Here is an 18,347-nt window from a genome sequence, read left to right on the forward strand (position 1 = left end):
TGACCTTGCACAGGTTATGTCTTTTCTAAGGCTCAGTGTCCTCCCTGAAGCGGAGGCAAGATGAACGCTTGGGTCCTGTCCAGTACTAACATTCCTTGCTTCTGGAACATCCTGGGCCCTGCCCTGCTGTGGGCCTTGGGCTGTGGAGTAATGGCCTTGAGCTAGTCAAGAAGACTCACCCTCATCTCTGTCCCTCACCCTACTGGGACAAAGGAAGAACCCGCGAAGACTGGATTCCTCCCCCGACTTGGTTGCCTCTTTACTGTGCTAAGGCACTCAGGGTGGCCATCTCCTGTCAGAGGAGCTCCAGATTTGAGCTTTGAAGGGTCTCTCTGGACTCCCTAGGTGCTGCGGAGGAAGGAATCCTTGGAAGTTCCTGAGTATCCCAGGCTGGAGGTCTCCCCTTACCCTACTTCCTCGGAACCAGTTTCAAGTCCCAAATCCTGGGCCCTTAGGCAGTCCACCGCGCAAGCGCAGGCACCCGTCCCCCGCGAGGCGGGCGGAATCCGAGGCTAAGGCAAGGTGAGAGGGAAGGGTCCGCGAGACCCCGCCTCCGGGTCGTCACGTGGGAGGCGGGGTCGGAAGCGTGACAGCGTGCGCGGGGGCGGGGCTACCACTGCGCGCGGGCGCGCGGGCGCGGGGGCGGGACGCGGCGCGGCGCTCACGGCTGCTGTCTGGGACGGAGGCAGGGCAGGCGGCGGAGCGGCGCGGCTCTCAACCTGACGGGGAAGTGGTCCCGGCGGCCGCGGCTGACTGCCCTGGGGCGCACGGGCCGACGGACTACGGAGGCGGGAGCCGAGCCGCGCGTCCGAGAGAGCGAGCGGGTCAGGCTCAGCGTCGACCACCCTAGTCGGTCCGCTGAATGAAGTGCCCGCCCCGCTGAGCCCGGAGCGCGGTGCTTTCCCCGCAAGATGGACGGTTTCGCCGGCAGCCTCGGTGAGTGCGGCTGGGAGTCCTTCCTCTCCTGCGCAGGGTGGGAACCTTGTTCCCTGCACACGCAGCCCGGGCCTGCTCTCCACCCTGCCCCTCGGGATGGCAGCAGTTCCACTGCACATGTTTCCCTCGAGCCTGCCGCCCCTCTCCGGGCTCCGGTGAACTCGGAACCCCTCCCCCAAGCCAGCCCTCCTCAGCAAGACCCTCCTTTCCTCCCAGCGTCCCCGTCGGTGCGGGGCGCTTCTTCCCCGAAGTGGGAACCTCTTCTTTCATAGAGGCCGCCCTAAAGCTGTTGCGCCCCCGCGCCATACACTCACGGCTCCCCCCACCTTCAAGATTAGGACACCTCTTTCTCAAACCTGAATCTCTTCTGGGTACAACACTCCTCCCCCGTCTTACATACCGAGCTCTCTTTCAGGGTGGGGACATCCCTTACCCACGCACAGGCTCCCTTTTAGGGAAGGGACCCCCATTCCCTCTCTCCTCCTCAAGCCTTCACTTTAAATTTGGAGTCGTCTTTTAAGTATCTCTCGGGGTAACTGACAACTTCCCCTCACTCCCTCCACTTCGCTGAACGTTTCGTAGTGGTGGAGAGATCCAGTAGCGCTGAAGCATCATTTGCCTAATACAGGAAAGGAAGAGGTGCTTCTGTGTTGGGGGACCCTCTTTAAGAGGGGAGTGAACGCAGAAGTCTGCGTGCTGACTCTGCAAGCATGCTGGGGAGAAGTAATCCTGCCCCATGAATCCATAGGAAAGGGGGCCTCTGTCAGGGAAAGAAAGGATTCTCCATTTTTGGAATATGTTGTCTTTGTGGAATGGAGAAAGGGAAGTAGACTGAAGTATTGTTGCAGTGTTCCCTTTCACCCGAATAAAGGTAGTAAATTTTGTAACTGGTTAAGAGAATCAGAACTCGTGGCTGGTACTCAGAGCCATATAATCTGTGTCTGGAATTACTATTCTTTGAGGCTCTTGGAATTTGGTTACTGTAAAGATTGAGCTCAACTGTTATGATGGTGAGAGAAACAGTTTCTGCTTTGGCTGATAAGGCAGTTATGTGATACCTGCTCCTGGATTGGTATATTGAGTATTTGACGCTTTTCTTTTCGTTTCTTGATAATAAATTCCTAGTTGGTTAGTGTTCATGGATCAACGCATGGGCCGGCCATAGGCCATAGTTTATTCATACATGTTGAGATCAACTTTTTTTTAATATAAAAAAGTATATTTAAGAACAGTGGACCTACTATGGGTATTAAATAGTAAAAACCGTAATTTTGGCTACGACTTTATTTGGGAAAAACACATACTTTCTTTGGGAAACACACACTAGAGGGTGGAAATCCTAAAATAGGAGGCCACTGAGTGTTACTCTTTCCTCCCCAAAGGCACCTGTTGTCCATTATCTAACCTTTGATGTCTTATAATTCCTTTCATTGTGAAGTTGTTTCATTCTTGGGCTCCTTTTAAAGAGGTATCAGCTTTTCACTGCCCCGCCCCCCCCTTTTTTTAAGCCATATGCCTGTGTCTGGATTTATTCCGTAATCATATTGGACTGAAAGACTTGTCCTTTATGTTCACAAAGAGGTGACATATACTTGGGCAAGAAACTGAGTGTCGGGGGATGTTGTGCGGCTGATGCGGCTGAGGTATCTGCTCTGCTGGCTCCTCAGCCTGTAGGAATGGTGGGATCACTGCTCAAATTAGAATCAGCTTTTACTTCTGGCTGTTGGTTTGTGGACTTCGAAGGCTTGCCAAAACTTCATCTTCTGTAAGCGTTTTGTGGGAGTCATTCTCACTAATTGGGTGCACTTAAGTTTATTTTGAAAGTGGATATGCGTTTTTAAACAACTATCCCTTCTTACACTGTTCATAAGGTAACTGGTAGGAGAGACTGAAAGAGAAGTTTTAGTTGGGGCTCCCACTTTTCGTAAAGAATGTTATAACTGACTGTGATGTTAAATGTTGTATTTATTTAAGTTTTTTTATTCATTTCGTACCACCCTTGGGTGACACCTTGAGACTTTTACCTTCTTTAAGTATGATGTTGATCAGGAGCAGAAGAGATGCTTATATTTAAAGAGAGGAACCTATGTCAGCTGGGAGGGAAAGAAATGGTTCCTGGCAGTATTTTTGGAGCTGCTCCTGATGAAGATACTTCTCAGCAGGAGATTTGTGCTTTCTCTTTCTGTCCCCCTTTGAAAGAGTAAAACTAGGCCCCATCTTAATTGAAACCTTAAAGGATTGGGAGTGGGCGAAGGGTAAAGCTGGTATATTTTACTGGTAGTCTTTAAACATAGTTTTACCCAACTCTAGCCAAATCGCTTGTTTCTATTCCCTTCAGTTCGTTAGTCTAGTACTTGGAGTTACGCTGATCTTTATTTTACCTTCAAGAGAGCCATGAATGTAAAGGCAAGCTCTTGTATTCTAGTAGACGTTTCAAAACTTTTTTTAACCAAACAAGAATTCAAAACATGTGAACTTCTTCTGGGGTCATGAGTATTAAAGTATTTATTCTCAAGGAAGTGTATGTGTCATTTTATATACTGTATGACTTCTTGAAAATAGAGAAAACTACGTTTTTATAAGCAGAAAAGCTGAGTGCTTTGTAAACTGATTCTAGAAAAGCTGATTATTTAAGGGAATGTTATGATGCATCATTTTGTTAAGTGAAAACAAAAATTCAGACTGTACCATTGATTGTTGAGTGTTTAGATAAGGAAAACACTTAAGTGCATTTTCTGAGATGTCTAATGGCAATTAAAACTGTGTAATGATTTTGAAATCATTGAGAGGAATATTAGATGCTAGTCTGTGTTATATGTGCCATATTGAAATTGTATACCTGTTGTATTTCTTTTGTTTTGTCGATACATTTAAAACAAGGAAAGGATGCTTTTATTCTCTGCAGCTGATGAATTTCCGGCAGTTGGACTGGCAGGTGTTTGTACTTTTTCCTTTAAGCATAGTATCTTTTAGTTCACAAATTATTGTAATACAAAAAAGCAGCACGTTAGCAACAATTTTTTTTTAAATTAGTGAGGGGGAAATACTCACTAATTAATTGTCTTAATGTCCTGCCTCCAAATCAGTATATGTGAATATACACACATACCCGTACAAAACATGTATATAGTAAACATTTTAAATTTCAGGTCTGTGTGCAGAAGTGGCAAACTGTTGACAGAGCTTTCGTGCTGATTTTCATAAGGCATAGGTTAGGTGCGTTTCATGCCTAGTTTCTTCAGCATCTCTTTTTCATAATAAAGGTTTTAATTTTAAAACTTGTCTTGGAAATAGCCTCAGGTTTAGTCAGTGTTTATGCCTTAAAGAAAGCATATTGTTAACCACATCAGTTTTAACTTTTTCTGCTCCAAAGATTAAAAACAAAACTCCCAAACTTCTTTTTAAAGAAAAATTGTAATGAATTAAATTATAGGGTTAGTATGAGAAATGTAACATTCTTCAGTGCAGTAATAATATGCTTCAGTTTATCAGATACATGAAAAAAACAATTTTTAACATAATATTAGAACTTATCATTTCTTATCTCATATATACTCTTGCTTTCTTAAAGGAACAGTGTAGTGTAAGATTTTTAAATATTAATCAAGTATTCTTTATTCATATAAAAGTGTTTCTCATGTAGTAACATTACTTGTGGAATTTTTCCTTAGCTTTTAATTTCTTTAATGGCTGTTTCTTGAAGGGCTTGAGGCGGGTTTACATTTTAATATGACATGAGTAGTAACTCTTCAATGGTTACTACAGCATCTATAACATGAGTTAGAGTATTTCTTAACATGTACCCATTTTATGACATGCTTCTTGCCCTTCAGGAGCTTACTATCTGGTTTTCAATAGGTATCTAGAGGTGTTTAATCCTAAGTAAAGGACCAGAAGTGGGAGTTGAAGGGGAAGGCACCATTTAGAAGGCAATGCTGTGTATCAAGCACATAACTTCTAAGAGATGACATTTGGAGATTACTGAAATTATCCTCAATAGAGCGTGGCTTTTTAAAACCGCTAAATAACTTATTTAGAAGTCCAAATATTAGGGAATGATAACTACTAGCTGTTTTTTTTGCTTTGTATTTAAGTTTCAATAGCATGTAGGACAAGTAATGTATTAATTATATATAGGATATATATATATATATATAGCATGTAAAACCTCAGTGTTTGTTTATAAGAAATATTGCAGTAACATTTTGATTTAAAAATAGATGGATTCTAAAGCTTTTTTAAAGTTTAAGGAGATAATCTACTTCCCAAATCTGTAGTATATTTTTACGTCTGTGTGTGATATCTTGTCCTATAGCTGTAGCTGTCATAGACTGGTATAATGCCTTACCTTTGTATATTGCTTTATAGTTTACAAAACTTCATTTCATTTAATCTACACACTAACCTTGAGAGAGAAGAAATTATTTCCCCATTTTTAGGTGAAGAAAATAAAGTTCAAGGAATTTGCAGTTTTTTGAAAAGACTTCAAATCCAGATTTTTCTTTTCCCTTCCTTTTTCTGGTGTGGGGGTGCAGAGCCTGATTTGTAAGGTTTGTATCCAATGAGAATACAAATGACAGGAAAAAAAAACTTTTATTCCTAGTTTATTTGTATTCAGCTGACGTTAACATGTTGATGTACACGTTTTTAGTCTTTTCCTGTGCTTTTTATACACAGTTAAAATTATACTATAGATATAATTTTGCATTCTGGTTTTCTCATCAGATTCTAACCATTTTTTTCACTTGAACTCAGATTTTTTTGATGGGACCCAGTGTTTTCCTTATCCTATTACTGACTCTTCATAACCCACTTGCATGTCTATTCTAATGTACTTGGATATGAACTGTTCTTCCTCTAAATCAACTTCTTAATTTTTCGCTGTAAGTATCACCCAGCCTTAAAATGTTTGACTCTTGGCCATTTTTGCCTACCACATTAAAATCTCTTCTAAGACTTATCAATTCTTGTCACCTTTTCACATCCCATACTTTCCTTTTCTGATACCACAGTTGAAGGCCTTATGTTTCTGTGTTTGCGTTATTGCCTAGCCTCAAGAATCTCTATTTGTCTATAATTTGTTTTGTAAGGGGTGGGAGAGGGAGGACCTTTTCCAGATTGCTTCATTGCCTCAATGACTAAATTCAAGCACCTTAGCCTTGCTGTCAAGATCCTCCATTATCTCTTTCTACTGTCTTAACATGATCTGGCCTAAATGACCTATTTCTTTTCCCCCATATTTGATTGGCAGTTTTTCATCCCTGTGTCTGTTCTGTCTTGAAGTACCCTTCAAGGCCCAACTCAGATATTGTTTCTTTTCTGAACTCTCTTCTTTGTTCTCTTTCATTCCCAACTCATAGTACCAACCCTTGAACTTTTAACACAGGAACATTTTTAGGGCACTTACCACAGAATATTTCTTCTCAAAAGGTAGAAGTAATTATTACAAGTCCTAAAATTACTGTAAGTCTTACTTATACAACCAGATTATAAACCTACTGAAAGGCTGACACTCATGTGTTTTTGAAATCTCATAGCAGAGCAGGGGTGATTTCATGATCCTGTGAAATTGGGGGGAAATTACTAGGGAACCAGTATTTAACTGGCAACATACAACCTTGGCTCTTACCATCATTTCTTAAAAAAATGATAACTTGAAGACCAAAAAATTACCATACACAATGTCAGAGTAGAATCCTTAAAAAAATTAAATAACTCTTTATGTTCTTGTTTTTTTTGGTTCTTATTTCACCTGAAATAAATGAAAACTTTCTCCCAACTTTGTTGAAAATTTAATAAAGAACTGTATCTCAGGTTCTAGGGTAGTGTTTTTCAAGTGGAGTTTTTGTGAATCACTTATTAAGGATTTAGAAGTCAGTTTATTGAGGGTCAAGATGAATATTTTTAAAAAATGAGAAAGAGACGGAAAGGAAAAAAAGATTGTAAAATATTAGTGCTTTGCGTGATATTGCTTCAAGAAACTCTCAATTTCATATAAATATGTTTGCCTTAGATTGCAGAATAAAATTTATTTTATGGGGGGGTCACAATTCAGATGAAAGATATGTTTTTAATGGCTGTTACTCCCTATCTTTGAAAGACAAGGCGCTACGGCTGACATATATGAAAATGTGGATGAACAATCAGAAGTAAGAGTTATAATGAATTGTGCTGTTTCTGAAAAGTTTTTCAATTCAGTCACTCAGTCATGTCCAACTTTTGACTCTAAATATAGTGATTATACCATAGTTATCATCAGTAGCAGCAGAAGTATGTCTTTAGTTCTAGAATCAGTTCAGGCAAACTCCATATGTAGAAATGTGGTTTATAAAACTGATAAGCTAGGGTATTATACTTACTTTGCAGAAGGATTCACCATATTGGGTTTTTTTTCAGCTTTCCTGATGGATTTGTTTGTGTCTTGACTGTCTCTCCACTTCATTAGCTTTTCAGAATCTATCCAGTCTTTAAGGCATGGCTCAGGTACACTTGTCTTTCTGGAAGCTATACCTGATTATTCTAGTCTTGCACTCAAACCATTGCCCTGTAGAGCTCCTTAGGTCAAGGACACCAAGTGTGTATACCTTAGGGATCTAGGAGTATAGCCAGAAGTTATCTACTTAAATATTCATGAGATTATTTTGCAACCATTTTAATAAAGGTTAGTTGAGACAGGAATCATTGATACATGCTAAATCTATGGGACATTTTTGATGAGGAGCAGAATGTTTCAGTTCAATTCACTCACTCAGTGACGTCTGACTCTTTGTGACCCCATGGACTACAGCACGCCAGGCTTCCCTGTCCATCACCAACTCCTAGAGCTTACTCAAACTCATGTCCATAGAGTCAGTGATGCCATCCAGCCATCTCATCCTCTGTCGTCCCCTTCTCCTTCCAGCTTCAGTCTTTCCCAGCATCAGAGTCTTTCCCGATGAGTCAGTCCTTCGCATCATGTAGCCAAAGTATTGAAGTTTCAGCTTCAGCATCAGCCCTTCTGATGAATATTCAGGACTGATTTCCTTTAGGATGGACTGGTTTGATCTCCTTGCAGTCCAAGGGACTCAAGAGTCTTCTCCAGCACCACAGTTCAAAAGCATCAATTCTTCAGCCCTCAGCTTTCTTTATAGTCCAACTGTCACATCCATACATGACTACTGGAAAAACCAGTTTTGACTAGACAGACCTTTGTTGACAGAGTAGTCTCTGCTTTTTAATATGCTGTCTAGGCTGGTCATGGTTTTTCTTCCAAGGAGCAAGTGTTTTTTAATTTCGTGGCTGCAGTCACCATCTGCAGTGATTTTGGAGCCACCAAAATAAAGTCTCTCACTGTTGCCATTGTTTTCCCATTTATTTGCCATGAAGTGATGGGACCAGATGATCTTAGTTGTCTGAATGTTGAGTTTTAAGATTACTTTTTCACTCTCACTTTCATCAAGAGGCTCTTTAGTTCTTCACTTTCTGCCATAAGGGTGGTGTCATCTGCATATCTGAGGTTATTGATGTTTCTCCTGGCAATCTTGATTCCAGCTTGTGCTTCATCCAGCCCAGCATTTTGCATGATGTACTCTGCATATAAGTTAAATAAGCAGGGTGACGTGTACAGCCTTGATGTACTCCTTTCTGTATTTGGAACCAGTCTGTTGTTCCATGTCCAGTTCTAACTGTTGCTTCTTGACCTACATACAGATTTCTCAAGAGGCAGGTAAGGTGGTCTGGTATTCCCATCTTTCTAACAATTTTCCACAGAATGTTTGCATGGTCTTAAATATCTCTCCATACATTGCATATTAGTTAGAAGGAGAAAAAATAGTACCTTTATACAGTGATGAAATCAGACAGCACCTTGAGTGCATGATCAAAATAAATAGCACCAGTGGACATTGTGTGCCTCTGAATATGATGCCCTGCAAAGAGCACATCACTTAGGTAGTTCTCCAGTGAGGAATTCATAACCTGGATGTAATCATGAGGCCATATTGGACTTCAGTTGGGGAACATCCTGTTTTATAAAAGGGTAGGTGGGAGACTGTACTCTTTAATGTTAATGTTACAAAGACAAAGAAAGGCTGTGGAAGTGTTTCAGATTAAAGGATACTGAAGAGACATGACATCTCTTCGTGGTACCTGATCCTAGAATAGATCTTGTATTAGAGGGGAAGATGCTGTAAAGGATATTATTGGATCACTTGGCAAAATTGGATTATAGGTGGTAGGTAACATAAAGGTATGGCGTCAATGTTGAACTTTCTAAAGTTGGTAACCTAAGGTTATAGAAAATAATATTTATATTTTTAGGAGATACGCGCTGAACTGTTTTTTAGGAATAAAGGGCCATGATACATAACTACTCTCAAATGGTTCAGAAAAAATTAGGTATATATGTTATATACACACACATATACATACACAGCTGTATTTATGTGTATATGTATTTGTGTTTGTATTAGGAGGAGGGAGGGTGGAAGGATGCTCCTGTGCAGTAATGCAGATGAATAAAATGTTAACAGTAAATGAATTAACAGTAAAACTGTACAGGTGTTTTGTACTGTTCTTGTTCTTACAGCTTTTCTGTAAGTTTGAAATTATTTTTAAATGAAAAGTTTTAAAATCATACGACTTTGCATTAAACTCCATAATATAGAATTTTAAAAGTAAAGAAATATCTCCTCTCCCAGAAAATTCCAGGCGAACTCTTGGGATAAAACTGTGGCTCCAAGAATGTGTTCCATGTATATCATGTGGTTTCCCTTTATCCCTAGGCCTCGGTTTGAGAAGCATGTCTCTGGGCCAGAGGCAGCTGCGGTTCAAATTTAGTCAGCAGACATGTTTTGTTTGGCCTTTTTGAGTGTGTAAAAACTGGGAAATTTCACATAAAAATCTGCATCTTTGGTTTCTCTTGAAAAAATGGGATGATCTTGCCATCAGCTTGCGTTCCAGATGATCTGTATACTCACTGAGTGGTGTGTCAGGTAAAAAGCCTCAGCCCTGCCTTATGCCTAGCTTGTTTCAGGTAAAACCTGGCCCCTATAGGCTGTGTTCACAGCCTTTCTCTCAGGGATCCCCAAACTCTGGGCTGCTCACTGGTACCTTCTGTCAGATCAGTGACAACATTAGACTAGAAAGAAATAAAGTGCAAGGACTTCCCTGGCGGTCCAGTGGGTAACACTCTGTACTCCAGATGCAGTGGGAACTAGATCCCGCATGCCACAGCTGAGACCTGGCATGGCCAAATAAGTAAAAAAAAAAAAATGCAATAAAGTGCACAGTGAATGTAAATGTGCTTAAATCATCCCCAAATCATCTCTCCCACCCCAGGTCCATGGAAAAATTGTCTTCCAGAAAATTGGTCCCCCCAGAAAGTTGGGGACTGCTGCAGCTTGCCCAGGAGATGCTGGGGTATCTTTGTGCTTGTAGTAATTTGAGAATTAAGTCGTTAAAATGATGCCCTGACACTTGCTAACATTCAGGTGTACGTCTCCTATAAACAAGGACATTCTCCTACATAACCGTACTACAGTGAGGAGAATCAGGAAATGAATATTGATATGTTGCTGCTGTGTCACCCTCAAACCCATTCATGTTTTGCTAATTGTTTTAATAATGTCTTTTTTAGTGAATAACCAATTCAGAATCAAATGTGTTTACCGATAGTTGTCATGTCTCTTTAGTCCCTTTGAATCTGGAGCAGTTCGTCTTTCCTTGGGTTTCATAAACTTGATGCTCTGCAAGATAATAGGCCGTGTGTTTTGTAGAATGTCCTTAAGTGTGATGTTTCCTCCTGACTGGATTCAAGTTCTGTATCTTTGGCACAGAAGTCACAGAGGTGAGCTGTGTTTGTCTCATTGCATCCTATCAGGTGGCACACAGTTTTGATTTGTCCCATTACCGATGACGTCCATTTTGACCCTTTGATTAGGGTGGGGTCTGCCAGGCCTTTCCATTGTCAAGTTACTTTTTCTAAAAACTTTGTAATTAGTATTTTGTAAGAGGTGCTTTGAAATTTTGTAAATATTCCGTTCCTCATCAGACCTTCACGTTGCTGGTTTACTTAATATATCTGTATGGAATCAGCTGTCTTATTTCTTTCCCAGTGGGTTATAATCCATTATTGCTTATATATCGATGCACATTCTTCATGGTTCTTGTAATTTTGGAACCATCTAGCAGCGTATGTTACACTTAAAAATTACGTTGAGCACATGGACTAGACCATTCATATAGGTTAGTTTGAAGGAATTTGCTGTAAGTGGGAAGCCATACAGGGCGTTTGTTACTATTATGTTTCTATATTTAAATAATCAGCAATTATTGAGAGCGAGATACTGTTATGTGGTGTGTGTGTTCGGGGTGAAAGAGAATATAGTTAAGCAGCAAAGTCAACCATTTTTTTCCCCTTTAAATATTGTGATCATCTTTCCTTCTCAGAGAGTATAAATATAAACTTTAATGGATCATATTCCATTGTTTGGACATCTGATCTGCTTAAGCTGTGTATATAGAACATAATTTAACGTATTCTAGATGACTGATGGTTGTGATGAGCTTTCGACGTGATTCTGTGCTGTGATACGGTGGTGCTTCTGAGAGCTGTTTGTGTACAGCTGTTTCCTCCATACACCAAATGACACTGAATAGTTACAACTGCCCTCCTTGCTCTTGCCATTTAGTGTTGGTGTGCGTTACCCTTTGCTCTGTTTTTATATGTTAAAGCGTCTCACCCGTAATATTTGAGTTTATATATCTTGAAAGATGATTCTTCTCTCATTATTAGACCTACAGTTTGACAGTAATTTCTTCTGGGGATGGGAATTGCACTGTGAGGCATATGGGATCTTAGTTCCCCAACCAGGGATCCAACCTATGCCCCCTGCGTTGGAAGCTCAGAGTCTTAACACCAGGAAAATCCTGACAATAGTGTCATTTTTCAGTGGTTTGTTTAAATCAGGGTTTAAACAGGATCATACATTGCATTTGGTTGCTATGTCTCTTTTAATCTATAATGTATATTTTCCTTCCCTTTTTTCCCCCTAGTTTACTAAAGAAACTAGACCTTTCTTCCTGTAGTTAAATTAACATGAGTACAGATTGTATCTTTTGTTTTTTTTAAGCTTGTTTCTTTGTTTTGTCTGTCCTTTAATAGACACTTACAGATTTATTTATTTGATGTATTTTGATCTGCTGCCGTTACTCTTCGAAATTTTGGTGCTTAGATTTTCCTGTTTTGACCTGTCAGAGCATTTTCACATTGCTTCGAGTCCTGATCCTGGTGCTTTGTCAGCTTCATTGCTTTCTGATAAGATGCTCAGACTTTACACTTACACTTCCTGCTCCATTTTTACAGTCAACTGTTATTCTGAGAAGTTGTGGTTCCTTTTGGTAGAAAATGGTACTCTAGGCTCTAGAGGTGGCTTGTTGTTACTAGATTGGTTATTGTTTCTAATCCATCCTTTTTTTTGATTTCCAATTTTAAATTTGCTGTAGACTAGGAAGCCAGATAACAAAGCTGTTTTGACTTATATAAGGGTTGTTTCGGGTCTCAAAAAAGAACCCAGGAATCACGACCTGTGCCTTTTGAAATTATATGGTATAGCACTTACAGGGACAGAATCATACCTAATAAATATTACTAATATTTGTAATATGTGACTAAATAATGTCAGATGTTCCTCAGGATAAAATGATAAACTGCATCTTCTCACCCTAAGGGTCCACTTTTATTTTTCCCCTAACAGTTTTATTTATTTCTTAGTTTTCAGCGGTGCTGAGTCTCTGTTGCCGCACGGGCTTTCCCCGAGCTGCAGCGTGCGGGCTGCTCACTGCTGTGGCTTCTCTGGTTGTGCAGCGTGGGCTCTGGGCATGTGGGCTTCAGCTGTGGCTTCCCGGCTCTGGAGCACAGGCTTAAGAGTTGTGGCTTGCGAGTTTAGTTGCCCCTTGGCTTGTGGGATCTCTGGATCTCAGAGCAAACCCGTGTCTCCTGCATTGGCAGGCTGATTCTTTACCACTGAGCCACCACTGAAGCCTTCTGAATGAGGCCTTTAATAAAATACCTGCGCTTTTAGTTTATACACTTGATGTGTACATGTTTTAAATTATAGACCACTTATGTTCCCTATATCCTCGTTTTTAAGGTTATCTTTTGTTTCTTTTGTTTTTCTTTTAGGATAAATCTCTGAGTTAATGAGCTGTTAGTATCTTGAGAGTCAAATTATGCTATATCAATATTTGTCATATTCCGTAATAAGAATGTACTTCTTTTCCTTTTAAAAAATTTTTTCCAGAGAATGTACCTTTTCTGACTTTTCAGAATGGATGACTTCCTAAAGTTGAGATGACTTGCTGTTGTAAAACAAAACTGTTTAGTTTTTTTTTTTTAACTGTTTAGTTTTGATACCTGACTTTTTTTTTCCTTAAGTCATTTTTCACTCTTGTATGTAACTTCTTATGGTGATTTTTAAGTGACATGTCAGAGAAAATGACAAAATTTGTTTGTGTTTTTCTTTGAGGCATTTGTTCCAGAAAAGTGCCATAACTGACTTCTGTTGATGAGTGGGAGATTTTTTTTTTTTTTAACTTTGGAGGATATCCTGTTTTCAGTTTAGTTGGGGCATAGCCTTTGACTTTCTTTGACTGCTTTGAGTACCTCTTGGCATTCATCTTATTTTTTTAATCCTCTCCAATTATAAATAGTGAGGATTTTTTTTTTTTTTTGGCACAAACAATATTTTCTTGATTTTTAGGATCTATTATTGTGGATCATATAAGATGTAACATATTGGGGAACAAAGTTTAGAATAAAGAGAATGGCCAGGAAAGTAACCCGTTTTTGACTTCTTTTCTTGAAATCTTTGAGTATTCTTGAGTGAAATTTAATGATTATACACACACTGTGAAACTCCTTATCTTAGTTCATTAATGCATACTGTAATGGGGCTAAGGTTATAGGTTTGAGTCTCATATAGGCCACTTATTTGCGTGTGTTTCCTGGTCATAAACACATTCATTAAGTAAATAGCTTTTGATTAGCTTCTTTGGGTCACACTCTGTGCTAAGTGCAGTGGGAAATTGGTGAATGAGACTCTCGAAATCCCTGCTCTCATGAAGCTTATAATTCTGTGGGGGATTCAGGCAGTATTTATTCAGGAAATATTTATTGAATGCTTGGTATGTGCTCAGCACTCTTCCAGCTATAAACATAGTTCTTATGGAGCTTATGATGTTGGCTTTTAAAATACAGAGTAACAAGAATTGTGATGGTGAAATATGGGAAGCTTTGGAAACCAAGGAAGGCTACCTTAAACTTCCGCCTTCCAGCCTTTTCTGTTTTATTCAAATGCTTGCTTAGTTTTGGGTATAAGCAGGTCACAGTAGCCTTCCCAGCTCGTGAAAATGGCTTAAAGGAATGGCATTTACTTTTTTTTCTTCCTGCTCCCATATACTTGAGAAGATGATAAACTACCAGCAGAGCTCACTTTGGTTGCCATTTTCATCCTATGCAGAGACCATTGTCAGCTTCGCTCTCCTGGTGTCGTCCGTCCTAACTTAAGTCAGTGATTCAGTAACTTCTGTCCTCTCTGTTATCTGTGTAAGTGGTGCTTTCCTGAGATACTTGCTTTTTCTGTGCTTTGTTGGAGTATGAGTCCTGTGATTAAGTCTGTGGTCTTCGATATACTTGCTTTAGGAAATAATCATTGAGGCAGTAGTGTATGGACTACCTCTCAAGAAATTTGGTTTCACATGGCTAACTTTTTGAAAGGAAGCAGCAGAGCAGAGGCACTAGCATTTTTTCAGCTGTGAATTAGGAAGCATGTCAGATGCTTTCCATAAACTAATAACTAAATGGCAAAGAAGATTGTTAACGTCAGTTAAAAAAAAAAATACCCTCGGGTAACTTTTAACTAGATTGAGCAAAACTGAACTTGTTATTACAACCCTACATATGAGGGCGGTGATTATAGTAGTATCTGTTAGACTTTTGGTGACTGAAATGAACTATTGCTGCTAGTATGAAAATCTAATAATTGAGCAAATATTTATTCACCAAGTGCCATGTACCAGGAATTGTTTTCATACTGGGAATATATCAGTGAAGAAAAGAAACAAAAATTCCTACTAAAGCATATACTGTAGTGAAGGGAGATAGACAGTAAACAGTTTTCATTTAATTATTCACTCAGGATATGATTCCTGCATTATCTATTATAAACATAGTGTCCTTTTTTTCATATAATAGATGGTGATAGAGCTTGTGTGGTCTTTGGTTTTGTGAGATAAGCTTAGAGAAAAGTAATCTTGGGGAATGCAAAAACATATAGGTAAAATATTGACTGTGCTTGTCTACTATCATTGAGCATCTTAGTCACTGTATCTGATCATGTGACAGTTTTGAATAGTATATGTACTTCTTAGATGTCCATACTAAGACTCTTAATTTTTTTGTTTCATATTTAAAGTTTTATTGTTTACTATAGTACTTTTATATGTTTGGATATATATTCCCTTGAATTGTAATATTTTTTTCTTGTGGAAAAATTTGATCATATTTCTCTAAAATCATTTGCTTCCTCTAGGTTAGTTACTGTAGATCACTGTTTGGCAACCTGGATTTGGGACCCCTATTCAGTTCCTAAGGAGGATTCCCAGGATGCTGTGGAGCTCTCCAGACAGCTGTCTGTGGGTGGTAGTGAGAGTGGAGGCAAGCAGTGGGTTGTGTGGCCAGGGTGAGGTCACCTCTTTTACCTTCTGGCCCTCCTTCTTTCCGGACTTTAACACCTACTTTGGTACTTAAAGCAGTTTGGGTTCTATGCTGTGTTCTGAACAGTCGTTTAGTAGTAGTACCCATAAGATGATGTTAGATGTGTTTTGGATGGAACTCACGGGGGTGTGACTATGTCACAGCAACAACAAAGAAGTTGTTTCAGTAGTTTGAAAAGCGTTGGTATAGTTTTAAGTCTTCTGACCCACTATAGGCCACTGTTCTCATGTCTGGAAATTAGTGACTTCACATTTGATCTTTCCTGCTCTCACTTAACTTGCATATGGCCACCAGAATGTTTTATTGTCACTTTCTGGCCTAAAAGCTTTTTATCATTTTCAGCTTCTGCGAGATGAACTCTTGGCTTGGGCCACCTGGCTCCAACTTACTTTGCCATTCTTAGCTCTTTTTGGGGAATCATAGGTGGATTCATTCTCTCACTATCCCTTTTCTTGCCTCATTTCTTGCTACCTTGTTTCTTATGCCATAATTTATTATATTATATATTACATATATAATATGTTGATGGGTTTGACATATACCCTCAGGAAAATTAGGGAATTTGAAAACCAACAGATAACGACATATTCCTAAGAGTTGCATGAGAAAGTGTCTTTAGAGTAAGGTTTTCTGAATTGTTTTCTTTTCCTACTTATTAACTTGTTCCTGCTTCTCAGCACTGGTATTTTGTGTAACCCTGGATGAGCCAATCTTCTTTTTTGCCAAACTTCATTGGACTTCTTTAAAACTGAGTGTATTCTGTTCCTTTAGGAATTTGTCTGGTATTTTTGCTATCAAATACAGTGCATTCTTGATAGCAAATTCTCAGTCATTTGTTTTAAAACATCACCAAACACCTCATTATCATATCTTGATCTTAGTTTGATCTTAGTGACAAAGAAAACTACAGAGTAGTTTTGAGAATTCAAATTTTTAAAATCAGCTTTATTCAGCTGTGTGTGTGTGTGTGCACTAAATTGTTTCAGTCATGTCTGACTCTTTGCAGTCCTATGGACTGTAGCCTCCTAGGCTCCTCTGTCTGTGGGATTCTCCAGGCAGGAATACTGGAGAGGATTTCCAGGCCCTTCTCCAGGGGATCTTCCTGACCTTGGGATCAAACCTGGTCTCTTATGTCTCCTGCATTGGCAGGCAGGTTCTTTAGCGCTAGCGCCACCTGGGAGCTGTGCTTTACCTGTGATAAATTATGCCAATTTCAAGTGTATAGTGGGTCTTCCAAAATTCATATAGTTGTGTATCCACTACCACGATCAAGGTATAAACCATCTCTATTACACCAAAAAGTTCCCCCCGAAGTTCCTATACCACCTTGCAGTCAGTCCTTTCCCTCCACCCTGTTTCTGGCAACCACTGATTTGCTGTCTTTCCCTATATTCTGCTTTCCCTAAAATATCATATAACTGGAATCTTAAAATCTGTGGTCTTTTGTGCTTTTCACTTAGTATACTTTTGGGATTCATCTGTGTTGCATGTGTCAGTAATTTATTCCTTTTTATTGCTGAATCGCATTTTATCGTGTGAATATACCACAGTTAGTTTATCCATTCACCAGAGGATGGCCGTTTCAGTTGTTACCAGTTTTTGGCTATTATGAATACAGACAGCTGCTGTGAACATTGGAACTTTGGCTCCCCACGGCCCTGCAGCCACTAATCTGCCTTCTGACTATAGATTTGCCTGTCTGGTGCTCATTTTTCAAAAAATGGGTTGATTATCTTATTATTAGATTTTGAGAGTTCTCTGTATACTATGGATGCAAGTCCTTTATCAGTTATGTGATTTGCAAATATTTTCTTCCACTTTGCAATTTAACTTTTCATTTGCTTAACAGTGCCTTTTGAAGAGTGGAAGTTTATTTTGATGAAATCCAATTTATCAGTTTACTAGGATAAAGTTTGTCTTTTATAGTACATTTTATGTCCCATTAAGAAATCTTTACCTAACCCAAGATCACAAAGATTCTAAAAGAAAACTGTCTGCTCACAACACTTCTGACACCAAATGTGTGGATTTTCCACACCACTAACTTCCTGAAATTAATGCAGATCCTATAGGTTAAAGAGTCAGTCCCTCATGAGTGCCTTCCTTCTCCAGATATCAACTACAAGTTCAGACCTCAGATACTTCTGACTGACCACTTATAAATGGGAGATTCCTATGCCCCTTCCTGGGTCTGATAATATGTTAGAATGCCTTATAGAACTCAGGAAAGCACTTTACTCCCTGTTACTGGTTTATTATAAAGGATACAATGCAGGAGTACCCAGATGGAAGAGATGCATTGGACAAGGTTCTTAGGAGGCATATGGAGCTTCAGTGCCCTCTCTGGGCATGTCACTCTCCCAGCAGCCACCTTGAAGTGGTCATGTACCTGCAAGCTCTCTGAACCCATCATTTAGGGTTTTAACGAAGGCTCAGGTATATAGGCGTGATTGATTAAGTCATTGACCAGTGTGGCTGAGCTCAAATTTCCAGTCCTTCTTCCCTCCCCGGAGGTCAAGGGGTGGAACTGAAAGTTCAAACTGTCTAATCAAGAAGTTGGTTCCTCTGGCAACCAGCCTCCATCTTCCAAAAGTTACCTCTTTAACATCAACTCAAATATGGTTGAAAGGGGCTCTTCACATCTCTTTACTCAGAA

At 39.6% G+C, this 18,347-nt stretch overlaps 1 protein-coding gene across 3 annotated transcripts in view; it reads left to right on the forward strand.

Moving 5' to 3' along the window:
• Nucleotides 640–18,347, forward strand: part of EML4 (echinoderm microtubule associated protein like 4) — a 148,714-nt gene continuing 131,006 nt past the window's right edge. For 2 of the 3 annotated variants that reach the window (XM_018055168.1, XM_018055169.1), the window contains exon 1: nucleotides 640–936. In XM_018055168.1, the coding sequence (XP_017910657.1) occupies nucleotides 912–936 (25 nt within the window). In that variant the 5' untranslated portion in view covers nucleotides 640–911. The remainder of the gene's footprint in view (nucleotides 937–18,347) is intronic. The other variant, XM_018055167.1, reaches the window with a different exon arrangement.

Source organism: Capra hircus, chromosome 11 (genome assembly GCF_001704415.2).
Source record: "Capra hircus breed San Clemente chromosome 11, ASM170441v1, whole genome shotgun sequence".
In the NCBI taxonomy this organism is placed as follows: Eukaryota; Metazoa; Chordata; class Mammalia; order Artiodactyla; family Bovidae; genus Capra; species Capra hircus.